Source organism: Cololabis saira, chromosome 13, assembly GCF_033807715.1.
Source record: "Cololabis saira isolate AMF1-May2022 chromosome 13, fColSai1.1, whole genome shotgun sequence".
NCBI classification, from domain to species: domain Eukaryota; kingdom Metazoa; phylum Chordata; class Actinopteri; order Beloniformes; family Belonidae; genus Cololabis; species Cololabis saira.
Window position 1 is genome coordinate 35,526,825 of NC_084599.1, and position 25,925 is coordinate 35,552,749.

General features: G+C 40.2%; 2 protein-coding genes across 3 annotated transcripts in view; both read right to left on the reverse strand.

Annotated features, from left to right (window-relative positions):
• myo1f (myosin IF) overlaps nucleotides 1-406 on the reverse strand; it is a 32,999-nt gene extending 32,593 nt beyond the window's left edge. The window contains exon 1 of the mRNA XM_061738778.1: nucleotides 44-406. The gene's annotated coding sequence lies outside the window, so the exon portion shown is untranslated. The remainder of the gene's footprint in view (nucleotides 1-43) is intronic.
• A 493-nt stretch (nucleotides 407-899) lies between these two features.
• Nucleotides 900-25,925, reverse strand: part of adamts10 (ADAM metallopeptidase with thrombospondin type 1 motif, 10) — a 74,612-nt gene continuing 49,586 nt past the window's right edge. Inside the window, exons 18-26 of one of the 2 annotated variants that reach the window (XM_061738796.1) lie at nucleotides 22,154-22,277; nucleotides 14,208-14,288; nucleotides 13,924-14,087; nucleotides 12,061-12,187; nucleotides 9,669-9,798; nucleotides 9,192-9,396; nucleotides 7,756-7,932; nucleotides 6,333-6,498; nucleotides 900-4,558 (exon numbers count right to left, since the gene is read on the reverse strand). In XM_061738796.1, coding sequence (XP_061594780.1) covers nucleotides 4,449-4,558; nucleotides 6,333-6,498; nucleotides 7,756-7,932; nucleotides 9,192-9,396; nucleotides 9,669-9,798; nucleotides 12,061-12,187; nucleotides 13,924-14,087; nucleotides 14,208-14,288; nucleotides 22,154-22,277 — 1,284 coding nt within the window. In that variant the 3' untranslated portion in view covers nucleotides 900-4,448. Of the gene's footprint in view, nucleotides 4,559-6,308; nucleotides 6,499-7,755; nucleotides 7,933-9,191; nucleotides 9,397-9,668; nucleotides 9,799-12,060; nucleotides 12,188-13,923; nucleotides 14,088-14,207; nucleotides 14,289-22,153; nucleotides 22,278-25,925 lie in introns of both variants that reach the window. The other variant, XM_061738795.1, reaches the window with a different exon arrangement.

Sequence of the window (25,925 nt, forward strand, 5' to 3'; positions counted from 1 at the left end):
AGAACTGCTCGAAGTTAGCACACACGGTGATGCATGTACTCACCACACCAAGCTGAAAAGCTACTTCTGTATTTGTTTCATGCTCAGAGTCGTCAGACAGAGCTGTTGATAAAGCAATCACTGTAACAGTATTTGTTAATAATAACAGGCATCCAAGTGTTACACCACAATTAGTCCAAGTCTTCTGCACACACACCAGACAAGTGCTGATGGCAACTCTGGGCCGGAAAGGGATAATCATCTCCAGCATGTTGCCAAATGATGGGTGTTTCAGTTGCAAGGTTTGAGCTCCACCCAGGTTGTGGTTGCCTCACGTATCGTTTGTTTTCAAAGACGCTGTTGCCTCCAACACCCATTATAACCGATGGGCTCAGAGAGAGTGTGCAGAGATGTCTGTGTTTGTGCAGAGATGTCAAACTCTGTTTAACTGCTTTGTCTTGCGCCATTATGAGGTAGAAATCAGTGTAGATCTGGTCTTACACATGCAAACCTGATTTATTTTAAAGTTAGTTTGTATTCCTTATATTTAAGGAGAGTTAAATTTCAAATTATAATAAACATTTTTTTTTAATTTTTATTTGGTCAGGAGACTTTGAATTTTGCAATTTTGGTCCTCTTATTGGTCCTTTATTGTCCCTTCCTTAATATTTTGAATTTGTGATTCCTTTCAAAATAAAAGCCCCTTAGTTCTGACAAAAATGTGTAAGAAAAGATGGCGTGAATGAGAAATCTAATGCAAGTTACCCTTTCATCCAGTTTCATTTGACTCATAACTGACATCAGATCCACATAGAAAAGAAGGAACAAGTCCTTGCTTGACGTTTTTTCCATAAAAGCAGTCATTTCCATATATGGATGACCATCACTGATGATCTAAACCTCAGACGGGTGATCTGTGATATTTTAGTACTTGCACAAACACAAACACTCAGCAAGTATGCAAGTCAAATCCATTTCTTTGAAATCAACAAAGCACCATGTTTAGTATTTAATATTTCCTTTTAAAAAGATGTACATGGGGGAAAAAAATGAAATCATCTCCTATAATATTGAACAATATACAGTACGTATATAATGAGCATGTGAAAAAAAAAACAGAATAACAGACACTGGTACTGTCCTTCAGCTTGAACAAAAACAGCTCCACTGCTCAGTGTGAAGCCCAATCATCAGCCCAGTAGAGGAAACAAAAAACAAAAAAAAACAACCCTTCCAGACACTGGTGGTACCTGATTTACACCTCATGTTAACATGTTAAAATAGCTTATCCACTTCAGACACAAAAACATATCTGTGAAAAGCGTAGCGATGCACACTCGTTGCAGTGGGATCACCGGATCAGCCCGGCCACGTTTGGACGCGGCCAGTGCGGTCGGATCTCAGCAGGTGTAAACTTTGAACGTGGTCAGATGGTATGGTGATAAAAAGCTGGTCTCCTTTTAACGTGGCGTACACCTGACCACCCTTTACAGAAGGATCACAAGTCCGTACAGCAGTCGTTATAACTGGATTTCTTTTCAGTATCCATGAGGGTAGAGGAATGAGCGCTGCTGCCCTTCCCTGTGGCTTGAAGGAGAGATCGCCATTCTAGCTGCTGATTGCAAATATTTGATTGATCTGTCATTACTTTTTCAAGAAGTGGAGTATTTAAATGATTTTCCGGGTATTTGTTGGTAGACTGAAGTCCACCAGAAGAATAAACGGCCACTTCCCTCCTCTTCAACACAAGCAAGCGCACGAGAGGTCACGCGTGGCAGCAGTTACTTTCTCATGAATTAAATGAAAATGCTGGATAGCTGCGGCACCGAGATGATTTACATCTCAAGAGCTGATCAACGTGGGAGAATTTAGACGGGGACATGGATGGAAATGGATCTCAGATCTAAAATCTCTGAATCTGTTTGAGCGATTGACAGTTTTGCAGACATGAGTTATGCGTACACTCTGATATCAAACTGAAAACACAAAATATAAATACACTTCATGATTGCTTTGTTTCACAGGGACAATTACAAGACATTTGATTTTATTTGAGAATGTATAAACAATTTGGTCACTCCAAAATGAATTAGTAAATATTGTAAAAACTGTGTCCTAAAACTAAATAGCAAATTACTCGAGGTCACTCTCTGCTGTAACTGTCATATAACTTGAGATAATTCAAAAACAATTAGTGTAGTGAGCTACATTTACTGGGATATACTATATGCCAGGTGATTCACGTCAGAGAGTGTAAATTAAATTGTTTAAATAACAATAAACATAGGATTTTCATTTTTAAAAAGTGCCGCCGGTGGGTCGGGGGATCCTAATACAGCTACTCCGTCACACCTCAGGCCAGCTTTGCAGATCGGCATTATTACAAAAGCTTCAAACGATTTTCTAAATAATACAAGATTTGAATCTAACTGATAACTCAGAGCAAAGTGAACAAATAGCACCATTCAAAACCAAAGCACCACAAAAAAAAAACACTGCACCAAGTCCCCCGTGAAACACATACAGCCACTTCACAATGAAATGATCTTGACATTTAGCATTAAAAAAGAGCCGCTGTCAGCGTCGATCGCCGTCACGGCAGACTTCCTAGGATGACACACCGATGCTGTGAGACATGACGACTCATCTCTGAATCTTTTTTGCGCAACACTTGGGTCGGAGAAAAAAGCTAAAACGGCGTATTTTAAAAATGAGCCACTCAAATTTTCCACAACACACATTTTTAGCCAGATTACATCACTCCTAAATATAAAAAAAAAGAAATCTGAAATGAAATCACACGGGAAGTGACATGTGAATGAATGAATCTGCTGAAAAGTTTGTAGTTGTTATTTCTGTGAATTTAGCAAAACAGCAGTGTCTAGTGATTACATTTTTGTAGTATGTATGAAGAAAGCAGTTTTCCCTGGCGGCTCACGGAGAGCAACTCCACAGCAAACACACCGAGCTGGCAATTTCAGAGCTAGATTTTTCCCCAAATGAGTCGTTGTAGACTAAAAACTAGGTAAACATTGGAAACAGCCCCATGTGAATGATAAGACTTCTCCAACGACTGCTAAACATTTACCTAATCAACATCACGGACACGGTGTGACGCTGTTGCATTCATGCGTGGCCCAAAAGAAGAGAACAGAAACTGGCTGTAATCTATGAAAGTCTCTCAGCAGACTGAACAAAGGTTTCATCCTGCCATGAATACTCCAGATGTACAAAGAGGCCAGATCTTTTATAAATCCATCCTCAGATTAGCACTCTTGTTAAACAGCACTTTAAAGTAATGTGGTCTTGGGTATGAACTCAGTAGCCAGGACGGCCTCTTCCTGCCGGCAGAGCTGACTCACTGCGTGCATTATTTGCACATCTGAACATATGATGAAGAAGAATAACAAAAAAAAAAAAATTACAGCAAGTCTTCACAGAGGGATTGTTCCGATAATGACACCAGAGACCTTTTGCAGAAGCTGCCACGGTCTGCAGCCACGACACAAACGGACACGGAGTAATCTGAAGATTGACCGGGTTGAGGAAACACTAGTTTGGCTAAAACGTTGCTGAAGCTCTGTGCAGCATGAAGCAATATTTAAACTGCAGAGATGACAACCTGTAAGCAAAACTAAATGCGAAATGGCGAGGCAAGTGGAAGGGAAGGTGACTGCACCGAGACGTCTCAGCAGCTTCCACACGGGCATCAAGTCAAATCACATGATGACAAACATAAAACACACAAGTCCTCTAACTGCAGGTCGAAAACTCTGCTCATACAACCGAATAACAGCAAAGACTCGATGAGCACGTTGATATGCAACAAAGAACAAAAACACAAAACAACGTGGTCAAGTAACAGCCGTCAGATAACAAAGAAATACATCTTTGATTTCATGATAAAAGTTATTCCTTTTTTTTTTTTGTGGGAAAACATATGTGAAAAAAATAATTCTTTACAAAGAAATGAATAAACAGAACAAATACCACCTGTGAAACATGGGGGGGTTAAAGTTTTCGGCCACTCGAGCCAAGACGAGTGGAACTGTGACGAGTCCTGTGGCCAAAGTGAAACGCAATAGCACCAAAATATTGCAACGATAGGAAAGTTTAGAGGGACAGAGAGAGGAGGTGCATCACAACAGATGATGCAGAACAAGTACTCGCTCCTTCTGGCTCTCCAGGTTTCAGCAGCCCCCCCCCCCCCCCCGTCCGTCTCCAGTGGAATGTTTAAACTCGGCTTTGGCCTTGAGATGTCTGATCTGCGTTCTCGGTGGGGAGAAAGAGGGTCCCTCTGGTCAATAACAGGACCAGGCGTCTGTGTGATAGTGTCCCAGTTCGATCCCACACTCCTCTGAAGAGTCACCGTGAGGGCTGCTGTTGCAAGGCTCAGTGGGGAGGTTTTCAGACCTACTGTGGGAGTGTACAGGGCCCAAAGGAGTGGATGCTGGGGGGTTTTCTTGGTGTCAGTGTCCCTGGCAGGTCTTGCAGCACATTTGTCTGAAATACGGCCGGCTGCAGAACTTGAACCTGAGCACCAGGGGGCAGTAGGCCACCGTGTTCACATCTTTACACTCTGCAGTTGAGACAAACACAGCCACAACTTTATCAATGCATTACTCATCAGTGCAATCAAATGTTAGTGACCCCTTGTCCCTCTTATCTTCTTACAAGTTTATCCTGAGAGTTTGAACTTCGTCTCCGCTGAATGTGAAATGTTGTTGTAGTTAAATCTATCCGTGAAATTTCTAGACCCACTTCATTCTGGTCAGGATGAATCGGGACTGGAGCCTATCGCAGCTACCGTCGCCAACCATCTAACGTCCGCATTAGCTAACTAAGTTTCGTTGCAGTTCGTCGATTGGCCGCTAAAGGCTGGCTCCCAATTTAAAATGTCCCTATAATAAACAGAGGTGTCAAGTAACGAAGTACAAATACTTCGTTACCTTACTTAAGTAGAAATTTTGGTTATCTATACTTCACTGGAGTAATTATTTTTCAGACGACTTTTTACTTTTACTCCTTACATTTCCACGCAATTATCTGTACTTTTTACTCCTTACATTTGAAAAACAGCCTCGTTACTCTATTTCATTTCGGCCTTTAAAAAAAAAACTATCCAGTTAAATTGCTCCATCCGGATAGAGTGAATTTAGTTGTGGCACAGGTGTTCTTGTCCAGTTTTGTTCTTACATCCGTTGCCCTAAGATTCATCTAAACTTGGATGTACATTCCAATAAAGGTTAGGATAAATGATAAGATGCCTCTGAAGTTTTACTTTTTGCACCATTACAATACAACTATACAATACAAGGCAACTATTCATCATATCTCCTGCTCTCTGAAACACATGTTAATGCTCAATAGTACACATATATGGTTCTTTAATATATTTGCATTATACTAAGATGCATTAATTTTCAATGGCTTTTTTCCTTAATAGCTTTTCCCCCCCTTAAATTACTTTTACACTTTAAGTAGTTTTGAAACCAGTACTTTTATACTTTTACTTGGGTAAAAAACTTGAGTTGATACTTCAACTTCTACAGGAGTATTTATAAACTTTAGTATCTATACTTCTACCTGAGTAATGAATGTGAATACTTTTGACACCTCTGATAATATATAAACATATTTACAACCTGGTTTACGAAACGGTTTTGGTTGCAATCGATTGATTTTACACCCATGACACCTCTGAGGGGGGTGAGTTTTTTTTTTTTTTTCTCCCACGCCATTTATTTCTAGTGTGATTGATTGGCAGTCAGTTAGCCAATCGCTAGCCGTTATCATTTCCTCATCCTTGATTGTCGCAAAGCAACCACCCGTTTGTACGAACCCAGCTAAACACGCCGATTATTTTTGATTTGGCCATCGAGTCAGCTTATTGAACAGTATATTTCGTAGTAAACGTCTGACGGCCGGGTTCGGCTGAAGAAGCTGGGAGACGAACTAACTTTGATTGACATGCAGCAGTGGCTGCATCGTTTTACACAGTCTATGGTTGCACGCTGGACCGGCTACTGGTCCATCAGAGACAAACAGATAATTTAGGATCGATAATTAATCAAGCATGCATGTTTTTTGAACTGTGGGAGAAAATTCATGCAGATATGAGGAGAATATGTAAGTTTCACACTGGAAGGTGCTCACCACGATCCAAACCAGAACCCTTTTTCATGCTGGCTACAACTAAAATCACTAATATGTAAATAGCTTAACACATAGCAACTTTAAGTGGAGCACTTAACTTCACAAATACATGTTGGAAACTTTGAAAATGTACATTAGTTTGAAACATGAAATTACAAGACAGTGAAGATTACCAGGACTGATATTTGGCCTCTGACCTTCAGGTTTGTCTGTACTTATGGGCAGAATGAGGTCACATTTGCTCTTGCACTGCTGCATGGCTGCAGGCCGCTGATGCTCCAAACACTCGTTGGAGGGCTGGCCGGCGTGGGTCAGACACTGCACGGAGCGCATCTCCTGACCCAGGCCACACTTGGCAGAGCACTGAAACACACACACATGAAGCATTTTACACACAGAAACACATAATTAGATCATTAGATCATTAGAGCTCTCGTGACCTCATTTTAATAAAGCAAGCAAGCAAGAAAGAAAAAAGCACACACATTTTAGGGATTACGTGTCTTTCTGATGACATTTGACAGACTTTACCAGACATCAGAAGGACGTTTGAACCAAATACGCGATTACAATGGGTGAGAAATTTGAGAAATTTGTAGTAACATCTCTAAAGCTTACTAATTAAAACTTTAAACTCAGGTTTTGACACCGTTTAAACTATTCCTGGAAGTTCTTGGAAAGCCTAGTATATTTTTTCCCTTAAAAGAAAAGTTTTTCTCTCATAAGCAGGAACTTAACTAAGTTTAACAAGCAAAGGACAATTGCATCTGTTAATATAGCACCATTAATCTCATAGTGTTTACAAATACAATGTCACGGTTTGGTTTCATTTCCGGTTTTATTTTGAAACTGTCGGTGCGTCCGAAATGCCATACTAAACAGTATATACTCAAAAAGTATACTTAAGTTTGGCACACTTTTGAGTAAATATCAGTAGTATGCATTAATTCGGACGTACTACTCAGAGCGCACACGGCACTTCCTGCCGTTGGGAGGGGGAGTTGTTACCATGGCAACAACTCCGTCACAGCAGCAATAGCAGCGCTCCATTCCGCTCTTTCCCGTTTATCCTGGCCGAAACAAGATGACATTATATAATATTATTATATATGAATATTATAATATTAATATTATATAATAATATTATTATACTTAATATTATACTTATGACATATACGTATCTGCGCAGCACTTAGCAACCAAACACTGCTGCATTGCATTGTGGGAAGTTTCTGCTTAGTCCATCAATCCACACTAATACATTTCTCCGGAATGAGTATGGATAGCGCATACTATTGTGTACGTACTAATGTTTCGGACGCACTAAAAAAATCTCACATACTGTTTTTGCTACTCATTAGGGTGGAAGTATGCGATTTCGGACTCAGCCTGGGTCTTTGTATTTCAGTTTCGCTTTTTGCTCTCGTGTTTTTTTGTCAACCCTGCTCTGCAGCACTTTTGGTTTGGTTTTGACTTAATAAATCACCTTTTTTGGAACTCCTGCCTCCTGGTCTCTCTTGCATTTGGGTCCTAATCAACCAAGGCTATAAACTACAGTATAAGTGATAGTACAAAGTATTTCTTAAGATAAATAGGACTACCAAATGTTTGGCGTCTCACCTCTCCCCAAGGACCAGCCACCCACTGAGGTGGAGGGCAGCGCTTCAGGTTACAGCGCACCCTGGAGGTGGGCCGGCTGTGTTTGGGGCACCTGGACTCCGGCAAGGTGTCGCCGCTCTCACCGCTCTTGCATAAGACCACACGGTGCCTGTAGCCGGGACCGCAGCTGGGTGTGCACTGAAGACGGGAGGAGGAGGGAGGGATAAATGCGAAAACGTCAGGAAGGAAGTGCCTGCTAGGTTCCTGAAACACAACTGAACATAAATCTTCTCGTATATTTGCCATAATTACATTACACAAAGTGTGTTTCAATAAATTCTGAATTGCGTTAACTCCAGGAATGCGTCATAATTAGTGAAAAATTTAAGAAGATTTACAGATATTTTTGAATAAAACATTCAATTTCCTCAGGCTGCTCAAAAAATATAAAACAAGCACACATGACAACTGTAAGCATGCTCTCATGACCAGAGGTGTAACAAAGTACAAATACTTCGTTACCTTACTTAAGTAGAAATTTTGGTTATCTATACTTCACTGGAGTAATTATTTTTCAGACGACTTTTTACTTTTACTCCTTACATTTTCACACAATTATCTGTACTTTTTACTCCTTACATTTTAAAAACAGCCTCGTTACTCTATTTCATTTCGGCCTTTAAAAAAAAAAACTATCCAGTTAAATTGCTCCATCCGGATAGAGTGAATTTGGTTGTGGTTGTTTCAGATGTTCTTGTCCAGTTTTGTTCTTACATCCGTTCCCTCAGATTCCTGCAACTAAACTTGGATGTACATTCCAATAAAGGTTAGGATAAATGATAACATGCCTCTGAAGTTTGACTTTTTGCACCATTACAATACTTATAGGCAACTAGTCATCACATCTCCTACTCTCTGAAACACATGTTAATGCTCAATAGTACACATATATGGTTCTTTAATACATTTGCATTATACTAAGATGCATTCATTTTCAATAGCTTTTGTCCTTAATGGCTTTTTTTTCCCCCTTACATTACTTTTATACTTTAATTAGTTTTAAAACCAGTACTTTTATACTTTTACTTGAGTAAAAAACTTGAGTTTATACTTCAACTTCTACAGGAGTATTTTTAAACTCTAGTATCTATACTTCTACCTGAGTAATGAATGTGAATACTTTTGACACCTCTGCTCATGACTGAAGCGGCATGTATGTGTATGTTCAGTGTTTGTTGTGTGTTCATTGTTCAGGTACTCTGTTTTTTTGCACGCATTTGTCTTTTTTTATTCCACTTTTCTGTATTCGGTTCAACTGGAACATGAACTATTGCTTCATCTGGGTGGAATTTTGTAGAAAACTTGAGTATTGGTTCAAAATCAGCAATGAGTACACTAAAAGCACCAAAGGCGCGAGTCGATGCGAAACACATGCACGATGGCAAGCGTCCGCCTACCTCGGACCAATCCAGAGCCAGCCATTCGGGGGGGCAGCTGTGGTTGCCACAGGGCTCTGTGAAGGAAGGGTGGGGGGGCGCGCAGGCCGAGTCGTCCAGGATCTTCTCCTCGTTGGCAGAGATTTTCCTTTTACATAAAACCTCCCGCGTTCGCAGGCCGCCATTGCAGCTGCGACTGCACTCCGACCACTCTCCCGTCGACCAGCTGGGACGACAGAAAAGCCCAAAACAAACAAATCTGTAGCTTGTTTTGAATTTTCTCTTTTGCATTCAGACGCTAAGCACATGCATATGTGAGTAATAACATTTAAGACTAAGACAAAAAAAAAGAAGTGAACATATGCAATGAACATATTCCTGAGTCTTTTTTCTATATTGTTATTACTAGTGTAATTAGTGTAATAAAAAAAAAAGATGAATAAAAAATAAATAAGAGACAAAATGCTTGATTAGACTAAACAAACCAGTGTTACTCACGTTGGGGAACACGGCTCAGTGTTGCAGGATCTCCTCTTCTCTTTGGGTTTGTTCTTCTTGTCACAGAAGTGATTGTAGACGACTGAACGATCCGTCTGCCTCTTGCACACCACCTGCTGAATCTGCACACCTGACCACAGGAGAGCCAAGACAAGACAGGAATACATGAATAAACTGGTGATACATTTTTGTGGAACAAAAAAAAAATGGAACAATCTGAATAAAGAAAACAAAGAATCCAAATCAAACATTACATTCAAAAGAACAATTAAAGCCTGTATGTTAAGTAAATATAATGAAATATGTTAGTTAAGTTTGATTGACATACCCATAGATGGCAGTTATTTTATTTTAGTTTTTTATTCACTTAGTAGTAGTTGTTTTTTTTTCTTCATTTTTAATTTATGATATTTGTGAAGTTATTTCTTGGAAAAAGGGGCAGATCAGATAAGATTCTTCTTCTTTCTGCTCCCTTTTCATTCACAATTTAAGAACATTTGTATTTGTATTGAATTGTTTTATTTTTTTGAATGAAATAAAGAATAAATGAAATTAATGAATGAATGATACATTTTTCTCAGACCCCTCACATAACAACCGCCGTATTATCACGTATCCAGAATCTGTGACAGTTCAAGAAGACCGACCGGGGACTTCAATAATCAACTTTAAAAAACAAGCAATGCACACAAAGATGCCCACAACCAGGACTTCCTATAAAAGAGCCTAGTTGATCACAGTTTATATACAGTAAGAAGCAGTTTAATAATAAAGTGGCAACACACTATTCACCGGCTCAGAAGAGCTTTTTATTAACCTACGACAGAAAGATTTGTCATTTTTTCCACCCAAAAAGTCTGTAAAGAGAAGGAAGCTGTGGCCACACAAACTCCCACTGCATGTTTACCCTCCTCCTTTTCATCTTCCCCTCCACAAGAGTGCAAACTGATAAGAGCGAGAGTTTATTTATCAGATGGAAAGCTAGGTCTTATCAGGCAGAGCTACACGGATCATTAACTCCCAAAGGCCACTGAGGAAAGGCAAGATTGGCTACGTGGGATATCTCCAAAGCCTCGGAGTCTGCGAAATGCTCGAATTCCTCTGGCTTTGACGCAGAATCCCAAACCTCAATCTACACAGATTTACAATGTGTGTTCATTGGCCATGACGTGTATGTGTGTGTGTTTCTGTGTGAGAGAGAGTGAGAGTATCTGTGCATGCTTGGAGGAAACAACAAGAGCAGAAAAGCACAATAATAATAAGTGAGGGACAGTCTGTGTAAAATAAACTTAACAGTATTATTTGCAGGTTTTGACGTACAGAAGCGTTGAGGAATGCTTCAGCATCACTTTTTGAAGGCAACTTGCCTGCCAGCTACCCTTCTGCAGCAGTGACTGATGAAGCGGGCTGCACCAATGTTAAACAGCAGCAGGAAACGGCGCTCGCTAATCAACACACGGAACAACATTTTGCAACATTTCGGGATGTTTATTTTGGGAGTTTTCATCTGTTGTAACTCGGGGGCCTTTGTATGCGTAGCATGAGTCCAAGACTAATTTCCTCCAGGGAACAATAAAGCGTTGCATTGCATTGTAAGGAGGTTGAAGGTGGGGGTGCTGTTCGTCACGCGGCTCCCATGCGTGGGTCTGTGGGGCTGCTGTTTTTCACTTTCTTCTGTTCATTCAATCTTTATTTTGTTTTTATAAGGAATTAAAAGTACTAGGTTAGGGTTTGGCAATAAACCTTAACCAGGCAAGTGGTTAAACTCAGGAAAAACATGATGGTTAGGAAATAAAATAAGCAATAAAAAACGTTTTATTGCGGAAGGCCTCTCCGGCGTTTTACGTGTTGCCAAGGATCCCACGAATCTCAAATAAGTAGCTAAGAAGAACTTTTACATCCAAAAATGACACTTAAAGTACCCTTAAAACCAACACAGACAGCTCCTGTAAGGGGTTGAATAATCATCTTCCTTCCAAGATTCCTCCTTCATATTGGAGATTATGTAAGTTATTTATTTTCTTTCCAATGTCCCTTTTTTTTTTAATTTTTCGTTTCCATTAAACGAAACCCAAAGAAACTTCAGCTGAGCACAGTAGAAATAGTTGGCCCAATTAGCAACGGCTGAGTAATAAGAAAGTCGACCATGAATAATCGCGCGTGACCACAAGCCGGCATCGGCCCCAGGCAGCGTGCAACAAATGAAACACAGCCCCCCCTAGTGGCCGGAGGTAGAAACGTGATATAAACATGAAAATTAAACATGGCTCTTACAAATACTGTCTGCGTTTGAAGACTTGGCATTTCTGCTATCGTCTCTCCAGAGAGTTAAAGAATGCAACTCAGTGCGGCGCTCTTGGACAGGTAATTAGATATGTTCGATGTTTCCTACCTCCAGCGCAGAGAGCGGAGCAGCGGGACCAGGAGCTGTAGTGCCAGGCAAAAGCATGCAGGGGATCCCTGTTGAGTGGCGGGTTGAAACGGTAGTGGATCCCTGGCTTATCCTCCCTCACCAGCACCTGTAAACACACAGCACACTCCCAGAAGCCCCTTTCTGACATGAGATACATGACATTATAAGACAATACTGATTTAATCATTCTGATTGAAGAGTGATTCAGACATCGCCATGAAATGTGCATATTTTTTTGAAATAATGATAGTAAAAATGTGACAAATCTTGTTGTTCTATGCCAGGGGTCGGCAACCCGCGGCTCTAGAGCCGCATGCGGCTCTTTAGTGCTGCCCTAGTGGCTCCTGGAGCTTTTTCAAAAATGTTTGACCTTTTTTTTCTTTTTTTTTCTCCTTTTTTTCTTCTTTTTTTTCTCTTTTTTTCTTCTTTTTTTCTTTTTTTCTCTTTTTTCTTACTTTTTCCTTTCCTTTTTAATGTCGATATTTTGACTTTTTTCTTAAAATTTTGACTTTTTTCTCAACATTTCGACTTTTTTTCTCGAAATTTTGACTTTTTTCTCGACATTTCAACATTTTTCTCGACATTTCGACTTTTTTCTCAAGATTGTACTTCAACATTAATCTTGACATTTCGACTTTTTTCTCGAAATTTCGACTTTTTTCTGGACATTTTGACTTTTTTCTTGAAGTGCATAATGAAAAAAAAATCTTCCTCCAGTTATAACTAATATAGATATTCATTCTAAGACTTATACAAGACTTTTCAGTTTTTGCGGCTCCAGACATATTTGTTTTTTGTGTTTTTGGTCCAATATGGCTCTTTCAACATTTTGGGTTGCCGACCCCTGCTCTATGCCCTGATGGTGGGTGGGAAAGACACTAAAGTCTGTGTACGTCTAATCTGCAATAAGACGATCATCGCTTATTTATTTCACTGGCACTGGCCACAGGAAAAACCTATATCGGTCGGTGTCAGAATAATATATACTCAAAATAAAACCACACAATGTTCAGATCAAAATGACTCTACAAGCAAAAATGAGTCTGAGTATGACATCCTTCAAAAGTGAGCACACATCTTTTTAAGGAGTTTTTAGTAGAAAACTAGTCTCCAGCATGCCTTGTTGCCATGACAACCTACATTTACGTGCCGAGCATGAAGTCCTGTAATAAAACATAGCAGCAGCGGATGTTATGTAGCTGAACATATAACTTTTCTGCATCAACTGAGCAAAAACAAGATGTTTTACTTCCTCTGAGAACATCGGGTCCGTTGTGACTGCCGTTTAAGTCAGTTTAGATTAAGGAGAACACAATAACAATACAGTAAAAACCAGTTTACTCTTGATCCCAGCTCAGACACTGCGGAAGAAAAACAGTAAAACAAATAGAGGTAAAACCCAGGAGGAGAGTTTGGACGGTCCGCCGCCACCGTGCATCTTCATCTTTTCCTTCCGGCTGTTCCCTTCAGGGGTCGCCACAGTGAATCATCCGCCTCCACCTAAGCCTATCCTCCGCATCCTCTCCTCTCACACCAGCTAACTTCATCTCCTCCTCCTCTGCGCCCATAAATCTCCACTTTGATCTGTAACCCATTCAGACTCGTGCCGTGCAAAAAAAACTGGTTCTAGCTTGCTCAATGTTACAAAACAACAATAAAAAATAACAAACATTTGAGTTATTCAAACAAGCCACAGATACATTCAGCTGTCACGTGCAAAAGGGACTATTTGTTGTCTGTTCCAAAGCATGACTCCAGCTTTAACAAGAAACTCATGAAACAACTTTTTGAACTCGTCTAGTGGAAAACCTTATTTTGGCGCTTGGTTATTTCTGTTCTTACCATTACAATGAGGGTAATGTTTGTTGGGCCGAGAGCTTCGAGCATTTCCGGTCCGTCAGTGGGCCGTCTGTAGTGGAATGTGGTCCCGGCGATGTTGAACCTGCGAGGCGTGTCGATGCTCAGCTTCCCATTGATAAAGTACTGATCACCTTTACTCTTCAGCACTGGAATGCAGAGGAGGAGATTGATGAGACGAGTAAAAGGTACAGTACGCAACATGCACTTAACCGTCTACTGTACATCGAAAGCCGTTTATGACATGAAAGCTTCAATAATCACTTTACCAAGGTAGTTGAGGGAGATGTTGAGCTCTTGTATGTGGATGAACACCGATCCCTTGGGAATTCTGACCACCTCTTCGTAGCCTGAGATGAAAAAGATCCACACGAAAAAGGTAAAGGAGGGTGATTTCGCTGGAGTTCAGGGGAGCAATGCACAAGCAGTGTTTAGTGCTGTGGGATACCAAGGGACTGAGCAGAGGCTTCGGATTCCAGCTGCATTCCTGGGCAGCCGTTCCTCAGCGCTCTGCTCGAGAGGGAGAACTTTGCCAAGAGCCGGCTTTTTCTCTCCCTTTTTCTCTCAGTTTTTCCCCATCTGTCTTTGTCTCTCGTCTCCGTTCCTTTTTATGCCCAAGTCATCTCCAGTCCAATCTCATTTTGCTTTTTTAAGCACTGCTCTGCACTGCCGTCCAGTCAGCAGGCAGGCGCCTGCAAATGACTTAAGCTCACACCGGGAAATGATTGGGGGGAAGGGGGGGGGTGACCTAATTCCCTCCGTGGGCATTGGGGTCGTGACCTCTGTGGAGCCTTGAGAGGAAGAACCGGACCTACGTCTCAGGTTTTCAGCCTCAGACACCCACACAAACCTCAGCGGCGTTGGAGTGAGCCTCTTCTGTTAACAATCAGGGATTTATGTGGTAAACAGACGGGAAAGGAGCTGAAAACCTCCGGCCCTTGACGCTTCGGTAACCTCTCACCACCTACCAGAACCACAGACTGGGCAGAAGGGGAGACTTGGAAGGATATTAATGCGTTCATACTATACTAAGGATAATAAAGTAGTTTTAGGAGTTGGGTATTGTTGTGACTTACTGTACTTAGTTATTTGTTACTCATTACTTAGTGTGTTCATCATCAAAACCCGCTGGGTTCTTTCCTTAAAGTCTTAAAATGGGAATGATAATACAAAAACACATAAGAAACTTTATAATGGGCTTAATAACTGTATTTCTTATGCAGCCATGTTTACTTCATGGCCTTGTTTGGACCTGGTATCAACATCCATCCTGAGTGATCTCATCACAACCTTCAGCACAGGTTTAAATACACTCAGAATGCATTCCGCCCACGTGTGGAAACATCCTTTTATCAGTGTAAATGTAATTCATCTTGGGCCATGACCTACATAACATTTTCTCATTTTTTTTAGTGTGTGGACATACAGATGTCATCATTCACAGAATAACATGCAAAACTACAAGTGGGCGCTACAATAACAACACACGTTATCATCAGTTGCCATCTGTGCCGCTTTGATTTGTCCTCTAAGAGCAGAGGTGTCAAGTAACGAAGTACAAATACTTTGTTACCTTACTTAAGTAGAAATTTTGGTTATCTATACTTCACTGGAGTAATTATTTTTCAGACGACTTTGTACTTTTACTCCTTACATTTTCATGCAATTATCTGTACTTTTTACTCCTTACTAGGGCTGGGCGATTTTGGACAAAAATAAAATCCCGATTTTTTTCTCTGAAAACCCGATTTTCGATTTCGATTCCCTATTGGGAATGAAGTGCAATTGAAAGATACTGTAAATCCTCCTTGAGTTTAGTAAAGTGACAACATTTACAATTTTCTTGACCAAACAAAGATGACTAGACGCATGCAGCCAGCTGCAAAAAAGGAAAATCGATTTTCCGATTTTCCTTTTTTTAACATCGTCTTGATTAATAAATCCGATTTAGATTTAAAATCGATTAATCGCAGAGCCCTACTCCTTACATTTTAAAAACAGCCTTGTTACTCTATTTCATTTCGGCCTTTAAAAAAAAACTATCCAGTTAAATTGCTCCATCCTGATAGAGTGAATTTGGTTGTGGTTGGATGAGAAGTATAAACATAATACCATTCCGACACCCTATTGGTTTGTACGCGTCTGCTCTCTGAAACACATGTTAATGCTCAATAGTACACAGATATGGTTCTTTAATATATTTGCATTATACTAAGATGCATTCATTTTCAATGGCTTTTGTCCTTAATGGCTTTTTTCCCCCTTACATTACTTTTACTTTTATACTTTAAGTAGTTTTGAAACCAGTACTTTTATACTTTAACTTGAGTAAAAAACTTGAGTTGATACTTCAACTTCTACAGGAGTATTTTTAAACTCTAGTATCTATACTTCTACCTGAGTAATGAATGTAGTACTTTTGACACCTCTGTCTAGGAGCAGTTTTGTGCATTTTTTTCTCCTGCAGGTTCAAAAGAACAATGTAATTGGACTTGCATGTACTTGCTAAATAGCATATAGGCCGAGGGAGTGAGATCAGATCACGAGGTGCATTTCTTGTGCTCCGGTCACTCAGAATGGTAATACCAGGCCTAAACAGCCCCCCCTCCTTTGCCAGCACATCGCTGAGCGCATTGGACTTTTACCTTTGGCTGCAAATCCGCAAAATAGAATAATAGCTATTAATACCGCAATGTGGACCAGGTGCATCACGTGTGTGTCGGCTTCCATATGTGTGAGACAAACAGTCCGCCACACATATAAAAACAGCTACAAAGCACTGGTAGAGGTCAACAACTCCACAGGGATCCTTTAAATCACCGGAGCAGACAAAAAAGAAAAAAGGAGAAGTGTTGGCTGAAGTCTTCAGGAGGTTCAAGAAATCAAAAGCGTGCTGTAGACATGAATGAGTGATTCTGCAAGGCATAAATCTACCTGCGACCAGAATAAGCCTTCAGTCCTGTATCTGGAGTTTGAGTTTGGTTGGAGATGAGAACATGCTGTGCTGTAGCTGTGACCAAGCCAGTGGAGTTTAGACAGAAAAAAAAAAAAAAAAAAAAAAGCATGTGTGCGAGTTTAAACTCATGTGAACTTAGGTTTACTGGGGTTTTATGGGCAAAAACATGTCAAAATAGGTTTCTAAGTGGCCCCGAGTCTGTGGACACAATTGTTGACATAATTTTAAACTCTCTCAGCCTCAATAAATACCTTTGGACCAAACTGGAGCAGCGGCTGAGTGCTCGGCCTCTCGTTTGCCGGCCTTATTGATTCTTGTCTGGTTAAATTAAAGTAAACCCCTGCAGGACTGTTTGTGTAACCACATGAAGTGCATTTACTGAAAAAGGACAAAAGCATGTTGCACATTGAGGCATCCTTTGAGTGGTCTGACCCAGTGGTGGGTTGAGACATGAAACTCGCTGATATTTACCCAGTGGTGGACAGTAACGGAGTAAATTTACTTGAGTACTGTACTTAAGTACATATCCAGAGGATTTGTACTTTACTTGAGTATTAGATTTCTTTGTTACTTATTACTCTTACTTGAATACATTTCCAAGACAAATATTTTTACTTTTACTCGAGTACATTTCTAGGAAGGCTGAAAAGTACTCGTTACTTTCAGGTCTGCTCTTTTTTCTTCTTCCCTAAAATCCTATGGGACACAAGCTGTTTTTGTCAAAGGAGGAGACCTATCACAGTGCACGCTCTCCACTGGGATGTACGTAAAGAGGAAATACGTCAAGCCTCCTCAAAACGATACCGCCAAAGTAGCCTGCGTTTGTCAAGACAGAGCCGTATTTGAGTTATTGAAAGCAGAGATGTAGTTTTTTGTAAAGCAGTGGTCTCTGAGGGGGATCCAGACTTAGTTGGATGGTGCAGGTTCATTTGGTTTCAGTTCATGATTGCTTAATAAACTCTGCATCATCTACTGTCCTCTTATGATCCCATTCATTTGATTTGTTTTTGGTGTTTCTGCAGGTTTTATATAACATTGTGGTTCTAAAAGCAGCACATCAGTGCCGCTGGTTTCAAAGAGTTAATTCTCAGAAACAAGAGTTAAAAGATCCTTAAATTAATTTAGAAAAAATATAGTAATTTACTGATGTGGAAAATAAGAAATTTACTCTTACTCTTAATCTTACTTTTACTTAAAGTAAATTTAAAAGCATTTACTTTTGGATACTTAAGTACCTTTAAAAGCAAGTACTTTTCTACTCTTACTCGAGTAATATTTTGACTGAGCTACTTTTACTTGTAACGGAGTAAATTTTGACCAGTAGTATTTGTACTCTTACTCAAGTACTGGGGTCGAGTACTCTGTCCACCTCTGTATTTACCTAACTATTTAGTGTAAGGCATGCTGGGATGTGGGGCAGCAGTTTTCAGAACATTGGCCTATAAAAAGTAGATCTATTGCTCCGCAGCCACGATTCTTACAGCTTTGGGAACGGTGCCTTGGCTCGGCTTCGGAAACGATAAATTTTTCAGCCGCTGAAATTGTAGGTGTAGAATTAAACTGATTTACTAATTAGAGAACGTCTGACTATGACACCGTCGTCTGCTTTTATGACAAATTCTAGGTCTCTGCATTTTACTTGGACTCGGTTTAAAATTCTCCCTGGATTTTTACGAGCTACTTCTCCTATTTTCTGACTTCATAATTAGTGCCATAATCACTAAACCCTTTTATATGATCACAGACCACTTTGACTTTAGTTTTTAGTGACGGATTTTTGTTTTGGGCAGCCGTCATGTCAGATATTTTGAGGGCAGAGCTGAGACCTCAGGAGGGGTTGACGGACCGGGCCCCGGTCTCTGTGGTTTCAGAGCGCAGCTGCCTGTCCAGGGTGTGTCCCCCTCTGAGGAATCATGGGAGGGGGTGAATGGTGTTGACACTTGGGTGAGAGGCTTGTGGAGTTGGTGTTGTGGGAAGAGAATAACCCAAAATAGATTCAACAACGGCAACGACCTCAAACCGCATGGACCTTACCTAAATTTGTTTGCCACGTGTCTCTGGATGGGTGGTGGATAAATATAAAAAATTCCTGCTCGCCCCTCTCTTGTAGGCAATCTCCAGTCAGGCTTGAATCCTGTACCAGAAGTCTCGACAGAGGGTTCTACACGCTACGTTGGCCGCTTCTAAAACCTTCGCCTCCCTGGACAGAAATCTCCGATGTTGTTCTTGGAAACCTGCAGGAACCGGTCCCGCAGTTTTGAGGGTCTCAGTCGCCAGTACTATTATTACCGATGCCTCAATGGGGTTTCCATTCCCGTTATGACCGGAAAACTTCCAACCCGTACTCGGAACGGAGGTGTCTTCTGCTTTGTGGTACACCCCGGCATCTGTTGCTCTGCAGAGCCTGCGCTCTTTCAGTCAGGCCTTTTAAACATCAGCCACTCCTGAAATCTAATCGTCCCCTCCCCATTTTTTCTTTAGAGGGTTTTCTGCTGCCAAAGACATTTACTTAGCAGTTGATTGCGGAAGTCCTTCTTGCTGATGTATTCTCTCTTGTTCATCCTGGATAGCGGCCTCAGCTTCTTCCCCTTATAGCCCTTTTCCACCAAACCGGTTCCAGGGCTGGTTTTTGGGCCAGTGCTGGTTCACAACTTGTTCAACATGCGACCCAGCTGAGAACCAGTTTGATTTTCCATAGCTTGGGTGCGAAGAGGAGACATGTTATCTTGTCACTGTAAACGTCAGTTACGTAGCTGTTAGGCCTGTGTTGAAAAAATCGATTTCCCAATTCTAAATCGATTCTCATATTAATTCCTAAAAATCGATTCATATGTCTAAAGATCGATTTTTTTTAATTTTATTTATTTATGGATTTTTTTTTCCATTTTTCATCATTACATTACAACTCTTGGTTATTTTTTTGTTTATCCCCAAAAAAGGAATGTTTTGTTGGACACGAGAATAACTGGTGCCATGTTTTTGCCTTTAAATATGTTTAAAGGTATGCAAACATTAAAGTGTTAGGTTATAATTGCATAAATTGTCTATATTTCATTACTTTATATACTGTCTTGGGGTTACATTTGCAAAAAATGCTAAGAACCAAATGCTCAAAAATTAATTAAAAACCAAAATAGACCGAAAATGGAACAAATAACGGAAATGTGGGAAAAAATAAAACCGATTTCATCCGCCTCTGTTTCCTCCCTGGATCTGTTTGGTAATTCTGACCCACGATGTTTCTGAAAGCAGTTCTATCAGCATTCTGGGAGCTGATTGGTCCTTACAGCATCATTAGCTGCCAATACTTGCTGTTGAATCTCAATATAATACTAGTAGTAATATTTTGCATAACTACAGTCATATAATTCATGCAACAGCTCAAAAAACAGTTTTAATAACACTAACCCAAATCAATATCGGAATCGAATCGGATCGAATCAAATCTTGATAATCGATTCTGAATCTTAAGAATCGGAATCGAATCGATTCTTGACATTTGAATCGATCCCCAGCCCTGACCACTATGGACCACCTTGCGGTTGTTCAGCTGCTGCTTCTGGCTTTACGCTACTGCATTGTGATCAGAAAACGGCAGATCCAATGCCAAAAGACAAGTTGTCTCCTCCTCAGATCACTGACTACGTTTACATGCAGTCAAAATTCGGGTTAGTGCTAATATTCCGGTTACGGGAAACATTCGGAATATTCTGTTTACATGGTAATTAATCATTTGGGATATCTGGATCAAACCAGCGACGCACAGAGAACGTCATGACGCAATTCCCGTCATTTCCGCTTCTTCTTCCTGTATCCAAATTCAAAACAAATGCTGCTTCGCGCAACTTTTCACTCACCTTCTTGTAAATCTCGCTATCCCCGTACTTTCTACCGTCTACAAATGCAGAAATGTTCATATCTTTCATTACATTTATGAAGTGATTAGTCTCCTCCTGGTCTTGCGTTTCTCCGTGTTTATAAGAACTTCCTGGACTCAAAAGACCAGGATTCCTTGCGAACAGAGCATGCACAGAAAACAAATTAATGTTCCGTTTGATGGGGATATTCTGTTTGGCGTTTACATGACCGAATATTCGGGTTTTAAAAGGAGTAACCCAGGGGTCATATTCAGGTTTTTAAAAACCGGAATATGAGCAAATTCGGGTTATTCAAAGGGGTTATTGGTGTTTACATGGCCGTGCAAATTCGGGTTATTGCCAATATTCGGGTTTTAAAAGGGTTATTGATGCATGTAAACGCAGTCACTGCTGCTTTGCTGGATCGAAACTTCGTCACTTATTTGAAAATGGAACCCTCTCGCAGTCTTGCTATTGCCGTTGGTCTTATAACTCCGCTCCCTCCACTTACGTAAGCGGTTCTTTCCTCGAGCCCAGCAAAGAGTTGGTGCTACCTTAGAACCGTTTTTTCTGGCCCCGGAGCCGGTTCTTTGTCAGTGGGAACAGAAAGCCCGGTTCCAAACTCAGCACTGGCCCAGAACCAGCCCTGGAACCGGTTTGGTAGAAGAGGGATACAAATTCTGGGTGCTGGCCTTGCCGGTGAACCCCTCCGTGGATTGTGAGGGATGTTTTTTTTTCTCATTAGTGTTGTCTATCTTTTAAGGCTTTCACATAAATGTTTGCCTTCGTAAACCGGGACATTTAACCTCATGAACTACGATGAAATGACTCGATTGCGACGAGTGACTTCATAGCCGCGAAGCCACATTGGAGTCTGGACTTCATAACCTCTCACCTGCTCCGTGTTTCCACAACATTCCCCTCAAAATTCAATCAGAAAAAGCCTAAAAGCAAAACAGGTGCTGAAATTAAGAACCTTTCTGTTACAATACGGTGTTTTGTGAAGATATAAAATAGATTAATAAAACGAATGTTCCTGAGCAATGACTCAATATATTCTTGAACATCTGCCATGACCAAATTCACATTTGAAGCTATTTTTCCAAGATGCACTCATGAGTATCGTCATCCGAGTGTGCACATTTTTGGAACAACAGAGCATATTGCATAACTTCTCATGGTAAATGCCTCCTGCTGAATTGATCTAATTCTTGGAAAAATGGACACCGTTCCAGTGTAGAAATTAAAAAGTAAACCCTCTTTCCACACTATTTATACATTCAGAATAGATCAAAGTCCTTAGTTCCTTGTGCAGCGAACAGCGTCGCAGCTGCTAACACAAAAGGGAAAGTTGTGAAATAGCTGTAATAGTAAAAGACATTCAAGTGTCATGGTTCACTACCTCCTTCAGGCAGCGAGTCGTTGAAGACTCCCTCCACGGAGATGCAGCTGCTCCCATCACCCCCGCAGATCCGGCAGCGGTCCTCGCGTACATCCGAGCCGAGCATACGGTCACAACCTACGTGCTGCGAGGAGGGAGATGCAAGCGAGATGCAGGGGGTCACTCAGGGTCAGAGGGGAAGAGGCGCAGTCAGCGAGTTGAGAGGTGTCAGAGGCCGTGCTGACGAATTACCTCCTAATGTCTTCCAGACCACTTTTTCAAAACATAGAAATATCAGATGGCAAGTCCAGATGTGTTTTCTGATCCTGTGCAGACATAATGCTCTTTGGTTGCTAAACTCATAGCTGTCGACATAAATAAATTTCATGATGAGCGAAGCAGGTGGTTTTACTCAAACCCTCCAACGGGGGAACCAAACTTAAACAAAAGTGCAGAAAATAAATGGCGACTGTTCTTAGTATCATGCATTTCACGCGGCGGTTGCTTATTGTAGTGTAAGATAATGAGGCTTGATTTTATTCATAATTTACGCTGGCTGGAGGGGCAGCTCAACACTGAAGCAAGAGCTGAAAGTTGTGGCTTTAAATGTGCTTCAAAGTTTGATTTACAAAACACTCACATTGGAGCAAAACCACACTTCTAATCAAGACATGTAAATAAAGATGTTGAAAATAATGAAATGTCCCAATAAGAGCATGATATGCTTCTGGATTTTCCAGGTCTCTATGCTTTCATAAAAACAACAGCAGTTGCCAATATTTAATGCTTTTATTTTTTTTATAGTTTGTCCACCATGTCTGGAAAAAAAATGTATTGCATTTATTCAACCGGATCATCTGCTCCGAGGTAGGATAGACGAGAGCCGTGACATCACTACTTTTACTGTCCGTCGGAGGCGACTTTGTAGGAAACAAGAGAAAGATACTTGTCTGTAGTGTGTTCAGTTTAATGTTTGCATTAAATATGGTGCGAGACGATCGAGAGAGACGGAAGGGGTTAAAATTGCAGACAGAAACTTTGTCAGAAAAAAAAAAAATAGAGAAGTGCAGAGAGTAAGAAAGGGGAAAAAGAGAGATAATAAGAGTGAAGTGAATGAAAGCCAGCCTGCACTGCAGACACACAAACAGCTGAGCTGGAGGGTCACTGAGTTTCTGCAGACCAGAACAGAGCCGGGGTACAGCAGAAGAGGAGAGGAGGAGGAGGAAAAGGCAAGAAGAGGGGGTGTTGATAAACAGAAAGTGTCTTTTTTAGATGATCCCAGATACTTCAACCCGCCCCACGGCCGCAGTTTAACAAACGTCTGAGACGCTTCTAATAAGGGAGCTCACTGGGATGCAGAAAAGGCAGCAGAGGGGAAGCTGAAAAATAAAACTCCGTGCCAAACATCCTTTTTTTCCTCTGTTCTCCCTGCTCAGATCCTTCTCTCTCTGGTTCAAGAAGAACCAAAGCGTGTGGACTGGGACTCATTTTAGACCTTTACATTTATTTTTTTTTTTTAATCTTTCTTTTTTGTAAAGTTATGCACTTAAAAACAATTAGTGTTTCTTTTGTCTACACTCTTAATTGGTTCCAGGGACCTGTTGGAACTCCAGGTGGCCTCCACTTCATCAAAACACGCCATAGTTCAATGTTTTGTTTTCGTTAACAGCCAGAGTCAGCATCATTAATGGGAACATCAGACCGCTGCCAGAGTTACGACAGTTTATCAGCTGAGCAGCTGATTGTGATGAGCGTCAGCAGTCGGCGTGTGGAGACCGGACAGCGGTGAATATATACAGTTTCAGCTGAGATGAAGGAAATCTCCTGCTAATCAGCTTAAACTTTAATGTGATACAAATGAATGGGAAAGTGTGTCCATAGTGTACACACACACACACACACACACACACACACACACACACACACACACACACACACACACACACACACACACACACACACACACACACACACACACACACACACACACACACACACACACACACACACACACACACACACACACGTATGTATGTATTAGGAATAGGCGATATTTTACCGTTCACGATAAACCGTCAACCGTTGATGACGTTTTTGTGTAAAGCTGATTTATGGTTCTGTGTTAAATCCACGCACAACGTACGTGAAGGAAGGAAGGAAGGAAAGAAATGAGCCAGAAAGAAAAAAAGAAATGAACCAGAAAGAAAGAAAGAACGAAAGAAAGAAAGAAAGAAATGAGCCAGAAAGAAAGAAAGAAAGAAAGAAAGAAAGAAATGAACTAGAAAGAAAGAAAGAAAGAAAGAAAGAAATGAGCCAGAAAGAAAGAAAGAAAGAAAGAAAGAAAGAAATGAGCCAGAAAGAAAGAAAGAAAGAAAGAAAGAAAGAAAGAAAGAAAGAAAGAAATGAACTAGAAAGAAAGAAAGAAAGAAAGAAAGAAAGAAAGAAAGAAAGAAATGAGCCAGAAAGAAAGAAAGAAAGAAAGAAATGAGCCAGAAAGAAAGAAAGAAAGAAAGAAAGAAATGAACTAGAAAGAAAGAAAGAAAGAAAGAAAGAAAGAAAGAAAGAAATGAGCCAGAAAGAAAGAAAGAAAGAAAGAAATGAGCCAGAAAGAAAGAAAGAAAGAAAGAAAGAAAGAAAGAACGAAAGAAAGAAAGAAAGAAATAAAGAAATGAACCAGAAAGAACGAAAGAAAGAAAGAAAGGAGCCAGAAAGAAAGAAAGAAAGAACGAAAGAAAGAAATGAACTAGAAAGAAAGAAAGAAAGAACGAAAGAAAGAACGAAAGAAAGAAAGAAAGAAAGAAAGGAGCCAGAAAGAAAGAAAGAAATGAACCAGAAAGAAAGAAAGAAAGAAAGAAAGAAAGAAAGAAAGAAAGAAAGAAAGAAAGAAAGAAAGAAAGAAAGAAAGAAAGAAAGAAAGAAATGAACTAGAAAGAAAGAAAGAAAGAAGCCAGAAAGAAGCCAGAAAGAAAGAAAGAAAGAAAGAAAGAAAGAAATGAACTAGAAAGAAAGAAAGAACGAAAGAAAGAAAGAAAGAAAGAAAGAAAGAAAGAAAGAAATGAACCAGAAAGAAAGAAAGAACGAAAGAAAGAAAGAAAGAAATGAGCCAGAAAGAAAGAAAGAAAGAAAGAAAGAAAGAAAGAAAGAAATGAACTAGAAAGAAAGAAAGAAAGAAAGAACGAAAGAAAGAAATAAAGAAATGAACCAGAAAGAAAGAAAGAAAGAACGAAAGAAAGAAAGGAGCCAGAAAGAAAGAAAGAAAGAACGAAAGAAAGAAAGAAATGAGCCAGAAAGAAAGAAAGAAAGAAAGAAAGAACGAAAGAAAGAAAGAAAGAAAGGAGCCAGAAAGAAAGAAAGAAAGAAAGAACGAAAGAAAGAACGAAAGAAAGAACGAAAGAAAGAAAGAAATGAACTAGAAAGAAAGAAAGAAAGAAAGAAAGAAAGAAAGAAAGAAAGAAAGAAAGAAAGAAAGGAGCCAGAAAGAAAGAAAGAAATGAACCAGAAAGAAAGAAAGAAAGAAAGAAATGAACCAGAAAGAAAGAAAGAAAGAAGCCAGAAAGAAGCCAGAAAGAAAGAAAGAAAGAAAGAAAGAAAGAAAGAAAGAAAGAAAGAAAGAAAGAAAGAAAGAAAGAAAGAAAGAAAGAAAGAAAGAAAGAAAGAAAGAAAGAAAGAAAGAAAGAAAGAAAGAAAGAAAGGCGGATCTGAGAGTGAGGAGTCATTCCAGTTTTGCAGTACAGGTGTTACTCATTTAATGATTTTTATCAATTCAACTTAATTGGTGTAGTTTAGTAGTATT